At 42.5% G+C, this 14,882-nt stretch overlaps 1 protein-coding gene across 1 annotated transcript in view; it reads left to right on the top strand.

Moving 5' to 3' along the window:
* The window catches only part of WDR72 (WD repeat domain 72), a 255,749-nt gene that overhangs the window by 34,434 nt on the left and 206,433 nt on the right, over window positions 1–14,882 (top strand). The window contains exons 3-4 of the mRNA XM_044277077.1: window positions 10,510–10,616; window positions 14,254–14,332. Coding sequence (XP_044133012.1) covers window positions 10,510–10,616; window positions 14,254–14,332 — 186 coding nt within the window. The remainder of the gene's footprint in view (window positions 1–10,509; window positions 10,617–14,253; window positions 14,333–14,882) is intronic.

The following is a 14,882-nucleotide window of genomic DNA, read 5'->3' as shown; positions in this document are numbered from 1 at the left end:
ACTGTTCCACAGAGCACCCCTTTGTGGCAATCTCCCTTGCCAAGGGGTACGTGTTCCGCAGTCTGATGCTTTTTTTGAGAAAAGCACGGACGATAAAATAATTGTCATTTGCAACCTGTGCCTGTCACGACCATGGTCATGGTCATGACTCCTATAACCGCATGCAGTTGCCTGCGGTCTTGATTTTGTTGTCAATCACAGGTGAGGGTTATAGTATGTTGCCTCACCTGTGGTTGCCGCTGGCAACATTGTGTATGTGGCAGCAGAGCAGCCTGAGCGGTGCTAGGCAGCTTGCTGCAATATGCATGCGGTTGCTCTTGGCAACCTCCCTTTATAGGTATGCCTTTTATCGGTGTGCACGGGGTGTTATGTTATGTGTGCACTTTCCCCTTTCAGTGGTTTCACTTCCCTGGTTGGTGTTGGTAGGGTTAATTCCCTCTCCTGTGTGTGTCTGTGTGGGTGTGGCCACTTTGGGCTATAAAGCCTCTTTGGGTATCTGAAGCTGAGGGGTTCTTCAGCCATGCTTTGCTGGAGACATCATCCTGGTAATTCACAATCTGCCAGCGGGGGCCACCCTTGTGGTCATAAGTTTATGTGATGATCAGTTGATGTTTTCCTTTTGTTATTTGGTGCAGCTATGGATCTGGGTTCCTGTGTGTGGATGTGTGTGTGCTGTGTTCATTTTGTATTGTGTGGACATCAGCTTGCCAGCACAGGGATCCAGTCAGCAAGGCTGTGGCAGGTGGCTGGAACTAGTGCAGTTCACCTGCCATATCCATAGGTCTGTTTGTGTTCCCCTCTTCCTTGCAGCTTGGCCAGTGAGACTCCTGTTCCTCCGTATCCAGAAGGAACAGGTCGTCTTACCCTGCTCCTAGTTCAGGGATCAGCGGAGGGTGAGTAGGGATCCGAGGTTCCTGAGCATGGGCCCTCCTACCTTCAAGGTCGGCTCATGCAGCTAGGAGTTAGGGTCGGATTAGGGATGCGTTAGGAGGTGACCTGCTCCCTAATTCTATCGTCCTGGCCGAGCAGCCACTAACTTCTTCAGTCATCGCACGGCTGAGGGTTTTCCCCATCCTCAGCCGTAACAGTGCCGTACCAAAATGAGCAGGGACGTGAATACTAGCAACCTCACCACCACCAGCAAGATCCGCAAAATGGCATCAAAGCACCCTTATAGGTGGGACAAACGCTTGGGTCCACAATCAGTGTCTGTGAGTCACACCATTGCCTCCTCTTCACCTGTGTTACGCGCTGGATGCCTCCCGCCCTGCACCTGGACCTTTGCAAGCACCATCAGCTAGCACATCCACTTCTGTGTCCCAGTGCAGCGTACAGATGTCCATACCCCAGGCCTTAGAACAAAAGCACAAATACCCAGGCACCCACCCACTGGCCATAGCACTAAATGCGCACCTTTCCAAATTGCTGGCCCTGTAAATGTTGCCATTTAGGCTTGTGGACTCTAAGGCTTTCCACAGCCTGACGCTGCGGCGTCCCTCGTTACTCAGTCCCCAGCCGCCACTATTTTTCCCGTTGTGCCGTCCCTGCCCTGAACAACACAGTTATTGGAAAGGTCCACTTAACGATTTATTCATGGACAAGTGCTTGTGGCCAGGGATGCTACATTTCCCTGATGGCACACTGGGTGAACCGGGAGGCTGGGAGCGAGTCTTACCCTGGGATGGCACAGGTGCTACCGATGTAAAGGATTGCGGCCTTACTTCCATTACCTACATTAGTGGCTGCAACCCCCCCCCCTTCTCCTCCTCCACCTCTTACTGCAGTGGGGAAGCGGCAACAGGCCGTGCTGAAACTAATATGTTTAGGTGACAAACAGCACACTGCCACAGAGCTGTGGCAGGGTATAAGGGACTGACCTATGGATCTTGCCATTCAACCTAGAACCAGGCATGGTTGTGTCTGATAATGGCCGTAACTTGGTGGCGGCTTTGGAGCTCGGCAAGCTCACACACATACCATGCCTAGCCCACATGTTCAACTTAGTGGTTCAGCGGTTTATCAAAACCTACCCCAATTTGCCTGAGCTCCTGGTGAAGGTGCGCCACACGTGAGCCCATTTCCGAAAGTCATGTACAGCTGCCGCTGATCTGGTAACGCTGCAGCATTGCAATTGCCAGCTGACCTACTGTTGTGTGACGTGAGCACACGCTGGAACTCCACGTTACACATGTTGGCCAGGCTTTGTGAGCAGCAGAGGGCAGTAGTGGAATACCAGCTGCAACATGGTCACGCCTTTCCAGTCAGCTGCAGCTCTTCACAAGCAACGAATGGGCATGGATGTCTGACCTCTGTGGGGTTTTACGCAGCTTTGAGGAATCAACACAGATGGTGAGCGGCGATGCCGCTATTATCAGCGTAACCAACCCACTTCTGTGTCTACTGAAACACTCGCTACTCACAATGAATGAGGAGGCTTTGCATGTGGAAGAGGTGGAAATGGGGGAAGACATTACACAGTGTGATAGCCAGACCACCCTCCGTCTTATCAGTGCGAATTTGATGATGAGAAGGAGGAGGAGCATGAGACGGTTGCCTCCGCTACAGAGGGCAGTACACACAGCAGGTTTATTCCATCTGTTTAGCGTGGATGGGCCTGAAGAGGAGGAAGAAATTGAGGAGTTTGAGAGTCATCCTCTTGATGAGAACAGCGAAGTCTTGTCTGTTGGGACTTTGGCACACATGGCTGACTTTATGTTATTCTGCCTTTCCTGTGACCCTTGCGTTATATGCATTTTGGCCAACACAGATTACTGGTTGTTCACCCTTCTCGACCCCCGCTACAAAGAGAACTTCTTATCTCTAATTCCTGTGGTGGAGAGGACTAGCAAAATGGTGCAATACCAGAAGGTCCTTGTGGAAAAATTGCTCCAAAAATTTCCAGCTGACAACAATGGCAGCAGAGTACATAGTTCCTTGGGCAAGTGAGGAGGGGAGACGAGGGGGACACACAGCAGTCTCTACAGAGGCAGAGCAACACTCTCCAAGGCCTGGGACAGTTTCATGACACCCCGCCAGCAACCTCACCCTGATGCGTGGCCTAGTTTCACAAGGAGAGAAAGGTTTTGAAAGATGGTGGAGTATGTAGCAGACCGTGTCAGAGTCCTCAATGATTCCTCTGTGCCTTGCAACTACTGGGTGTCCAAACTTGACACATGGCACGAACTGGCGCTCTACGCCTTGGAGGTGCTGGCCTGCCCTGCCGCCAGCATTTTGTCTGAGCAGGGTATTTAGTGCTGCTGGGGGCATAATAACTGATAAGTGTATCAGCCTGTCAACTGAAAATGAACAAGGCCTGGATTGCCCCTGACTTCTCTACTCCACCAGAGGAAAGCGTCTGAACATAGGGGCACTTTAAATGTGTTTTTTATAATGTACTGAATACACTGCACCTCTTCCACCACAAAAAAGGGTAAAGGGTTCAATCTTCCTTTTCTCATCCTCCTCCTCCTCTATCATATCAACATGCTTATTAGGCTGCCCTTGCTCCAAATGTTTTAGAGGGTCAGCTCAGCAGCAGACCCTCAACCATAATTTTTTCGATGGTCAGCTCAGCAGCAGGCCCTCAACCATAATTTTTTCCATGGTCAGATTAGCAGCAGGCCCTCAACCATAATTTTTTCCATGGTCAGATCAGCAGCAGGCCCTCGCCCCTAATGTTTTAGATGGTCAGCTCAGCAGCAGGCTCTCGCCCATAATGTTTTAGATGGTCAGATCACTAGCAGGCACTAGCCGCTAATGTTTTAGAGAGTCAGCTCAGTAGCAAACCCTCACCCCTAATGTTTTAGATGGTCAGCTCAGCAGCAGACCCTCACCCCTAATGTTTTAGATGGTCCGCTCAGCAGCAGGCACCTTGACCATAATGTTTTAGATGTTCAACTCAGCTGCAGGCCCTCAACCATAATTTGTTCGATGGTCAGCTTAGCTGAAGGCCCTCAACCATAATTTTTTTTGATGGTCAAATCAGCAGCAGGCACTCGCCCCTAATGTTTTAGAGAGTCAGCTCACCAGCAGACCCTCAACCATAATTTTTTCGATGGTCAGCTCAGCAGCAGGCCCTCACCCCTAATGTTTTAGATGGTCAGATCATCAGCAGGCCCTTGCCCCTAATGTTTTAGAGGGTGACCAGCAGGCCTTTGCTCCTAATGTTTTTGAGGGTCATCAACAGGCCAGCAATAATTTTTCAAGGATGTGTATGATGCCCTCCTTTATCTGTAATAAAGAGTGTATTGGAGTGCCGATTCCTTGTAATTTTTGGCAGCCCTTTCACTTAGTGCATAGGCTTTATGAGTGTAGGAGTCTCACTACCTGAACAATTGTACCACAATGTGAATGAGGCCCTCCTTTATGTGATATACAGGTTGTAAAGGAGTGCCTCTTGCTTGTAATATTTGGCAGCACTTGAACTTTATATACAAGTAAATATACAGTAGATAATGTTTCCTAACAATTTTTCCGTATTCCTAACAAAGTTTTGTGCGTATTATTGTCAGTCTGTAAAATTGGTCTACTACTCGGAAAACATGGTTCCCAGCAGTGACCTGAGAGTCCAAGATGCATCCAAACATCCTCCCCATGTTTTTCCTGAAGCATTTCAGTGGTGTTTCCATCAATTTTTGACCTTTTCATGTGAACCAGACACCCTCCCCTCTTCAGAGCGGGGGGTGCCTTGTTTAATGCTCGGGTTATCCCATTGATTTCCATTGTGCTCGGGTGCTCGACAGAGCACCCGAGCATCCCGAGGTGTTCTACTCAAGCACCCGAGCACCCAAGCACTTTGGTGCTCGATTAACACTAGTTCAATGGCAAAAAGAGGCACATATTCAACATATTTGGATACTGTTGTATGTAATAGTGTAGTCTAGTATGCTATTCCAATTTATTTTATTTTTTAATCTTTGCGGCATATTAACTAGACAGTGGCTACAACGACATGAACCACTTCCCGACCGCCCATTGTCTATAAAGTCCTGGGCAGTCGGGTTTATCTCTGATCGGACGTTTCTGAATGTCCTTTCAGAGATGGTAGCTGTACTCTAGAGAGAAGGCAGGGACCAATCCTGGGTATCCCTGCCTTCTAGATCACTTTATACACAGCGCTTCCATAGACCACGATCAGCCCTGCACTGAGGCTGTACAGCGCAGTATTATGCTGCACAGCCTTTCTGGGAGGTGTATTTCCACTGTAACTGGGGCTACTATGTCAGCCCCAGTTACAGGAGAAATCAATAGTTAAATAAAAAAAATGAAGTTAAATGTCCCCCAGAGGTCTTGTATGACCTTATGTGGGACACAAAGTGTAAAATAAAAAGAAATAAAGTGTTTTGGAAAAAAAAAAGTTTCACATTTAAAAATAAAATTCACCCCAAATCCATTATTTAAAAAATGTGCTTGCTACACTCTTTTAAAATTCCTTGTGTGGTGTACTTTACAAAATGTGGTCACTTTTTGTGGGTTTTCACTGTGGGGATACCTCAGAGTCTCATTAAATGCAACATAGTGCCCAAAGACCATTCAAGCAAAATCTGCCCTCCAAAAACCTCCTTGCCTTCTGTGCCCTGCTGTGTACGAACACTTATGAGGTGTTTCTGCAAACTGCAGAATCAAGGTAATAAATATTGAGGTTTGTTTTGTTGCTAACCCTTGATGTGTACCAGGAAAATAATTATTAAAATGGAAAATCTGGAAAAAAAGTGACATTTTGAAATTTCTCCTCTATTTTGCTTTAATTCCTGTGGAATACCTAAAGGGTTAACAGAATTTCTAAAACCAGTTTTGAATAGCTTAAAGGGAACCCGTCACCAGGATTTTGTGTATAGAGCTGAGGACATGGGTTGCTAGATGGCTGGTAGCACATCCGCAATACCCAGTCCCCATAGCTCTGTGTGCTTTTATTGTGTAAATAAACCGATTTGATACATATGCAAATTAACCTGAGATGAGTCCTGTCCCTGACTCATCTCACATACAGGACTCATGTCAGGTTAATTTGCATATGTATCAAATCGGTTTATTTACACAATAAAAGCACACAGAGCTATGGGGACTGGATATTGCAGATGTGCTAGCGGCGATCTAGCAGCCCATGTCCTCAGCTCTTTGCACAAAATCCCGGTGACAGGTTCCCTTTAAGGGGTGTTGTTTCTAAAATGGGGTCATTTATGGGTTGGTTCTATTATGTAAGCCTCACAAAGTGACTTAAGAACTAAACTGGTCCTTAAAAAAGTTGACTGGAAATTTTCTTAAAAAATTTCAAAAACTGCTTCAAAAAATTCTAAACCTTACATTACTAAAATGATGCTGACATAAAGTAGACATATGGGGAATGTTAATTAATTAATATTTTATGAGGCTAGCACTGTCTTAAAAGCAGAGAGATTCAAATTTAGAATACTGTGAATTTTTTAAAATTTTCGTTAACTTTGGGATTTTTTTTATAAATTAAGGTAAAACATATTGACTCAAATTTACCATTAACATGAAGTACAATGTGTCACGAGAAAGCAATCTCTGAATGGTTTGGATAAGTAAAAGAGTTCTAAAGTTGTTACCACATAAAGTGACACATGTCAGATTTCCAAAATTAGGCCTAGTCAGGAAGGGGGTAAATGGCCAAGTCTGGAAGTGGTTAAAGAGGACCTGTCATCGCTCCCGACATGCCTGTTTTATTAGCTTCCCCATATAAAAACAATTCTGGAACATCTATTCTTATCCATTCCTTTATTATTTCTACTAGAAGTAATGAATGAATTGCTATTAGCCTTCAGTAAGGGTACAGAGGGGAGGTAACAAGTTTAAAAATGGCAGCACTGATTGGATAGAGTGAGTCTGTGCAGGTACACACCTCCAACCATCCCTCTGTACCCTTACTGCAGACTGTTAGGAATTAATTCATAACTTCTAGTAGAAATAATAAAGGAATGGCACATCATAGAGCCATAAGAATAGATGTTCCAGAATTGCTATTACATGGGGAATGCATCAAGCTAATAAAACAGGCATGTCAGGAGTGGTCACCAGTCCTCTTTAATGTAATCTAATGGATGTGTTTAAAGGGAATCTGCAGTAATACATAAGTAGTGCTGCACATAAAGACCCCAGATCACCGTTTTTTTAAGGATATTCCTCTGCTGTCAGCATTCAAAGCTGCACTGAAATATACAGTCCAGACTGCTGTGCTAACGTAATGGAGAGAACTTATGCACGCATGCACAGCAGTACTATGTATTTCAGCACAGCTTTGAGTGCTGACAGCAGGGTAACAGGGTTGGAGAAGTATAAAAATTAAAAAAAATTGTGATCTGGGCTCCTCCATCTTCTGTACTACTCATGTATTACTGTAGATAATAGTCCAATGTTGTGGTGACAGTTTCCCTTAGATGTGTATGTGTATGATCATTATGTAAACAGAGTGTAATACCTCTTCTTCCTGCTGGATTCAGTTCTGGCTTTGGCTCAAAAAGCTGCATCAAAAAACACTTTAGGAGACAGCTTGCCCTATATGATATGGTACAGCTTCTCCCTGTCTTCTCAATAGCATGCGCTGATTGCCTGCTCTCAGCGAGCCGGGGATACAGAGGGAGCATATACTGTCAGTGCTCACCGCTGACAGTGTGGAGATGGCAGGAACACAGGACACTACATATATATATATATATATATAAATACAGTTGCAAAAAAAGTATGTGAACCCTTTAGAATGATATGGATTTCTGCACAAATTGGTCATAAAATGTGATCTGATCTTTATCTAAATCACAACAATAGACAATCACAGTCTGCTTAAACTAATAACACACAAATAATTAAATGTTACCATGTTTTTATTGAACACACCATGTAAACATTCACAGTGAAGGTGGAAAAAGTATATGAACCCTTAGACTAATGACATCTCCAAGAGCTAATAGGAGTGAGGTGTCAGCCAACTGAAGTCCAATCAATGAGATGAGATTGGAGGTGTTGGTTACAGCTGCCCTGCCCTATAAAAAACACACACCAGTTCTGGGTTTACTTTTCACAAGAAGCATTGCCTGATGTGAATGATGCCTCGCACAAAAGAGCAATTGCCTACTTGCATAAAGCTGGAAAGGGTTATAAAAGTATCTCCAAAAGCCTTGCTGATCATCAGTCCACGGTAAGACAAATTGTCTATAAATGGAGAAAGTTCAGCACTGCTGCTACTCTCCCTAGGAGTGGCTGTCCTGTAAAGATGACTGCAAGAGCAGATTGCTCAATGAGGTGAAGAAGAATCCTAGAGTGTCAGCTAAAGACTTACAAAAGTCTCTGGCATATGCTAACATCCCTGTTAGCGAATCTATGATACGTAAAACACTAAACAAGAATGGATTTCATGGGAGGATAACACAGAGGAAGCCACTGCTGTCCAAAAAAACATTGCTGCATGTTTACAGTTTGCACAAGAGCACCTGGATGTTCCACAGCAGTACTGGCAAAATATTCTGTGGACAGATGAAACCAAAGTTGAGTTGTTTGGAAGAAACACACAACACTATGTGTGAAGAAAAAGAGGCACAGCACACCAACATCAAAACCTCATCCCAACTATGAAGTATGGTAGTGGGGGCATCATGGTTTGGGCTGCTTTGCTGTGTCAGGGCCTGGACGGATTGCTATCATTAAAGAAAAATGAATTCCCAAGTTTATCAAGACATTTTGCAGGAGAACTTAAGGCCATCTGTCCACCAGCTGAAGCTCAACGGAAGACGGGTGTTGCAACAGGACAATGACCCAAAGCATAGAAGTAAATCAACAACAGAATGGCTTAAACAGAAGAAAATACTCCTTCTGGAGTGGCCCAGTCAGAATCCTGACCTCAGCCCGATTGATATGCTGTGGCATGACCTCATGAAAGCGATTCACACCAGACATCCCAATAATATTGCTGAACTGAAACAGTTCTGTAAAGAGGAATGGTCAAGAATTACTCCTGACAGTTGTGCACGTCTGATCTGCAACTACAGGAAACGTTTGGTTAAAGTTATTGCTGCCAAAGGAGGTTAAACCAGTTATTAAATCCAAGGGTTCAAATACTTTTTCCACCTGCACTGTGAATGTTTACATGGTGTGTTCAATAAAAACATGGTAACATTTAATTCTTTGTGTGTTATTAGTTTAAGCAGACTGTGATTGTCTATTGTTGTGACTTAGATGAAGATCAGATCACATTTTATGACCAATTTGTGCAGAAATCCATATCATTCCAAAGGGTTCACATACTTTTTCTTGCAACTGTATATATATTTTCCGTTTTAGGTCTGCATAGGAGGCAGTGAGGACAGCAGCAGTGGTCTGAGTGAGCTGGAGCGTCTTCACAGGTCTTCATAGCATTTACAGTAATTACAGATCAGTAATGAGCTGTGCGGAACTGTGAAGACAGACTTTCTTTAGCAAAACCAAGCCAAAATCAAGAGTGCATCATAAAAGGATAAAAAGTGTTCAGGACAGTTACACCGTCTATATTTTTTTTTTTATTTACTCCAGGTTTTGGTGTCCAAAACTACAGCAGGAATCCGCTTGGGTAACTTCAGATTGCCTTTTTTCTCATAGAAATATAGTTCACTAAATAAAGTATATTATAAAAACGTTTCCTATCTCTGTCCCCACTGTAACCAAATTAAGAGGAACTATGATAGCTCATCACAGTGTTATCTCATGACAAAAGCCATTAAAATCTATTTTTAAAATTTTTCTGCAATTGTTTCCTTAACACATTACTCATTCCATTTAGCCCAGCTACATCTGTAAGTCAAAAATGCAGTGACCCTAAATGCAAGCAGTCTTCGTTTGTACCTCTCATATATACTGATATTATATAGAGATTTTTGCTGCATAGTTGCTTTATTGATCAGCTAGAAATCTACGTCTTTTCATCTGGTCCCCGTTTGAATTTTGGAAAATTCATATTAAAAAATAATAGTTTCCTATTAGAAGTATGTCTGGCATCAGTGATCTGGGATTTTGTGTCATTAATATCTTGGTTTGACCAGCAGGATTGTAATTACACGAGAATACTGACTGAGTCTGTTTGGAATGAGAGAATCAGCCATTGAGGAGTATAATTTTATGGTTCACATCTCTTAAATCAGAAGTATCTGGCCCAACGGACCTAAATGTTTAAATGTGTGTCTTATAGTGGATGATGGGAACACTGGTAATATTAAACAGATAAACCAGTGGTTATCACCACAGCCGCACCCTTAGGCCTCATGCACACGACCGTTATTTTGGGCCGCATCCGAAACGCAGTATTTGCGACTTGGATGCAGACCCATTCACTTCAAAAAATATATAACCTGCCCTTTTCTTGTCCGTTTTGCGGACAAGAATAGGCAGTTATATTAATGACTGTCCACGCCGTTCCGCAAAGCACACAGCGGTCGTGTAAATGAGGCATTAGACACACACTATTCTATCCTTACAAATCCATTAATTACTGCTATTATTTTATGTTCTTTTCTTCATTTTCAGATTACATCCAGAGCTATTCTATTTGGTCATACTGCTGCTATAACATGCTTAGCAAGGGCTCGAGAATTTGAAAAACAACCTTATGTAGTTAGTGGATCAGAAAATGGGTAAGTGTGAGGCTATTTTTTTAAATAAAAATGTATACTTTTTAGGCTACTTTCACATCTGCGTTTTCAATTCCGCTATTGAGATCCGTCTGTTTTGTCCTCATTCATTGTCAATGGGGACAAAACTGAACTGAACGAAATAGAAAGCACCAAAATTCATTCCGTTCCGTTTGGTTGCGATGTGGTGCGGAGCAAGACGGATCCGTCCTGACACACAATGTAAGTCAATGGGGATGGATCAATTTTCTCTGACAAAATAGAAAACAGATCCGTCCCCCACTTTCAATGGTGTTCAAGACAGAAGCGTTTTTGCAGATCCATGATGGATCCGCAAAAAACGCTAATGTGAAAGTAGCCTTAGATAAATATAGAGAAGTAAAAAGCTCTATTATAAGCACAAACACTACCTCAATAGATGAGTGCTGTATAATAAAAACTTACATTGAAAAAAATATATTATTACTGCTTTTGCCATAAAATTTAGGGCTATTAAAGATGAGGAAGATGATTATGTGATTATAATCATTATGTTAGGAGCACCTTTTTTGAGCTGAAATGTTGGTGCATGTATATTCACACCTTGTAAAGGTCCATTCACACGTCCGTAATTTGGGTCCGCATTCGTTCCGCAATTTGCGGACCCATTCACTTTCAATGGGGCTGGAACAGATGCAAATCCACATTTCCTGGATCCGCATCAGTTTTTTCGGGATCCGCATCCGTTTTTTCAGGGATCCGCAATTTTGTTCCAGAAAAAAATAGAACATGTCCTATTCTTCTTCAGTTTGCGGAGCCGCAAAACACTTACGGACGTGTGAATGGACCCTAAGGGGGGGTTCACACTAGCGTTTTGGAGTCAGTTATGGCTTTCCGTTATAACAGGGTTATAACGGAGCATAACTGAATCCATAGGATGGAATGCAAAACGGAAGCCTTTAAGAGGCATTCCGTTTTGCTCCATCCATCTTATGGATTCCGTTATGTTCCGTTATAACCCTGTTATAATGGAAAGCCATAACGGACTCCATAACGCTAGCGTGAACCTACCCTAACTTAAAAGGGTTTTCCAAGATTTAAATACTGATGACCTATCCTGTAGATAGAAATTGCTGTTTAGACAATACGATCTGCTGCACAGGAACAATGATTTTTAGTGCTGCCAGACCAACACGATCAGTCATCATCACCCAAACATTTGCTTGATCACTGGCACCTCATACACAGGCCAGTTATCGGGAACAAGAATTTATACAAACGCTCATCCCCAATAATCAGCCTGATTATCGGTCCATGTAAAAGGATCTTTACTTTCTCTTACATTTGCTGGTATACTCATGGGTGCACCAACAATGAGGCCAGGTGAGGCGATCGCCTCAGGCAGCACCAGGTAGGGGCAAGAGGTGGGGGGGCAGCCGAAGGGTCATGACCTGAAGGGAAGGGGTTAGGTAAAAAAAATTGGCATTGGGGAGAGGGGAGCACTATTTTAAGTTTTCGCCTTAGGCAGCAGAAAGGCTAGGTGCACCCCTGGGTATACTCATTTATAGAGCTGTGAGATAATGGAAGGCAAATTAGCAGCTAAAATATAATTTTGACATAGATGACATCCACAGATGTTCTTCAGATCCAGTTTTTAATTTACTTCCTCAAGCTGATCACATTATTTTAACAAGCTAAGGTAATTACTCCTCATAAGTCCTAGCTAATACTGTGTTACTATGTACAGCCTTGTCTGTCTTTACTTTCTCTTCTATAATTAAAGGGGTTTTATACCTTTTTAAAAAATGTGTCCCCCCTTCAGTGCCAGACCTCCGGAGGGAAGCATACTCACCTGCTCCCCACTGCTTGATTCTGGCTCTTTCAGTCCACCGATATGTTACCTGCACGACCCACATGCAAATCCCTGCTGGTAAACCTTCAAAACAGATGGGGGTCAAGTGTGCCACTACAGCCAATGTACAGGCAATTGTTCATGTGATGCATGGGTGGCAGGTCACCTCTGTGGTCGGTCACAGTGGATGTGGAACTGAGCAAGGCAGCGGTAGCAAAGGAGCCGAGACCCAGTCGCAAGGAATAAGCATGCTATAATGCACTAGACAGATATAATGCACTGTAAAAAAGAGTGCAATTGCTCAGCGTTTGCAGCAGAATGCTATTGGAGCGCTGTGCTAGCAATAAGCCTATGTAGAAACTTGAGGTTTTGAAAAAAAACATAGCTGTCCATCTGTTCAAATAAGAATTTATTTTCTTTTGCAGGTGGCTGCTTTTTAGGGTTCTGCAACATCTGTATGCCAGGCCCTATATGCAGCACTGGGCCCCAGCCCCTGACCCCCTCAAAGCTTTCCCTGATCAAAGTCCTCCATATTCTGCACAATTATTTCTTTCTATTCTTAAAAACTGGAGCGGAGGGGGGTAGGGTCATACCCAAAGACCCCTGATGAAACCCTTTAAAGCTTCCTTCAAATTGCAAACATTTGTACTCTAAAACCTAGTATACAATTCTACCAGCACTACCTAGCCAAAGATAAAAAATGAACGAATATCTTGAAATTCTTTTCAGGTCTGATTCACATGAATCGGTCGTCATTTTCCTCCATTTGTCTATCGAAAGTGCACCAATTGCCCCGGTAGTGGTGTATGATACTCTGTGGTTTGCTTGGACTCTATCCAAACCCTTTCAAGCTCATTAACCCCAAGACAGCATAAATTATATCATAGTGACAGTGACGTATATATTTATGGATAATAAACTGCCTATTTAATAACACACTTCACTGTCAGATTTTTTTAATCTAAAAAAAAATAGAACAGTTCCAAAAATGATTCCTTTTTGGTGGCAGACGTCTCTCCTCTGTCTTCTGACCTCTAGAATTCAAATTTTTGGGAAATTTTGTATCGAATTTGATTCATTTAGAATAGAGTTCCTCATCTCTGCCAGAGATACCAGATTAAAGGAATTTCCTTGTATGGTTCTCAATTCTTTTTGATTATGCTTAGTACTGAATAGCAGTTATCCTAGGTAAATACCATGCATCGGATTTTGACTTATGTGTCATTTTGTATGAAAATATATCGAAATGTTACAGTGAAATAAAAGTGATTACAAGACTTTTACAAGGTCAATCGCTAGTTTAGCTTTAAAATTTACAGTCTTAGCTCCAAGCTGCAAAGGTAACATAAAATAATCCTCATGGTGGCGCTGTTTACTCTTAGGAGTAAATAATGGTTTTTGAAAATAACAGGCACATCAGGAGACACGTGCTTTCAAATGTATGGCAGAGGTTCTGTGAAATGACCCATTTTGTGCAGGATGTAGTTCTGAAGAATGATACTTCCAGTGACACATTGATGAGACATAATGGCAGTATACCTACAATTTGTTTTATTCCAGGCATGGCCTTAAAGTTTGATGCTGGGCGGCAGGGTGTAATTACCTAAACAAAAGAAAAGACACTTTCTATGCCATTTTTCTTAATAACCACAACATTTTCTTCTCTAGTAATCGGTTACAAAAACGCTATGTAAACGAAAAGTGTCCACTTAAATACAATTTTTAAACGTAAAAAAAAATCATGCCATAGAAATGTCCCAACCAACTAAGTAGAAAGGACAAGGAATAACCTGAGGTTATGTCTTACAGGGAAATGTGTGTATGGAATGTCAACACTGGCCACTGCATTGAGAATGCAAAGCTGCCATATAGGCACACCGCAATCTGTGTAAGTATTACGCACCTGTCACAACATTGCTATGGAAAAGCTTATCGGTACCTGTAACTCTATTTAAAGAAACAGAAAATGTAGCATTATTATCTCTGCAGAATAATATATAGAGAACTATACACATGCTGTAAGAGATGGATGGACAGAAAAGCTGAAATTTGTATAGAGAGATATAGACAGAAATAAAGATAAGTAGATAGATAGATCAACAGACAGACAGATGGACAGACAGAAATTTGATAGATAGATAGGTAGGTAGATAGACAGACATAGCTATATGGACAGACGGACAGATAGAAAGAAAAAAAGATAGATAGATAGATAGATAGATAGATGACAGACAGATGGATAGACAGGCAGATAAGCAGGCAGACATAGATAACAGATGCCTAGAAGATAGAAGACTGAGTGCCCACAGTCACACTTCTATAGCCATTAGCCTGGATATGTCCCCATCCCAGATAGATAGATTGATAAATAGATAGATAGATAGATATTAGATAGATATTAGATAGATAGATAGATAGATAGATAGATAGATAGATAC

This window comes from Bufo gargarizans, chromosome 2, assembly GCF_014858855.1.
Source record: "Bufo gargarizans isolate SCDJY-AF-19 chromosome 2, ASM1485885v1, whole genome shotgun sequence".
Classification (NCBI taxonomy): Eukaryota; Metazoa; Chordata; class Amphibia; order Anura; family Bufonidae; genus Bufo; species Bufo gargarizans.
The sequence above is the reverse complement of the archived record's forward strand: the minus strand, read 5'-3'. Positions and strand labels throughout refer to the sequence as shown.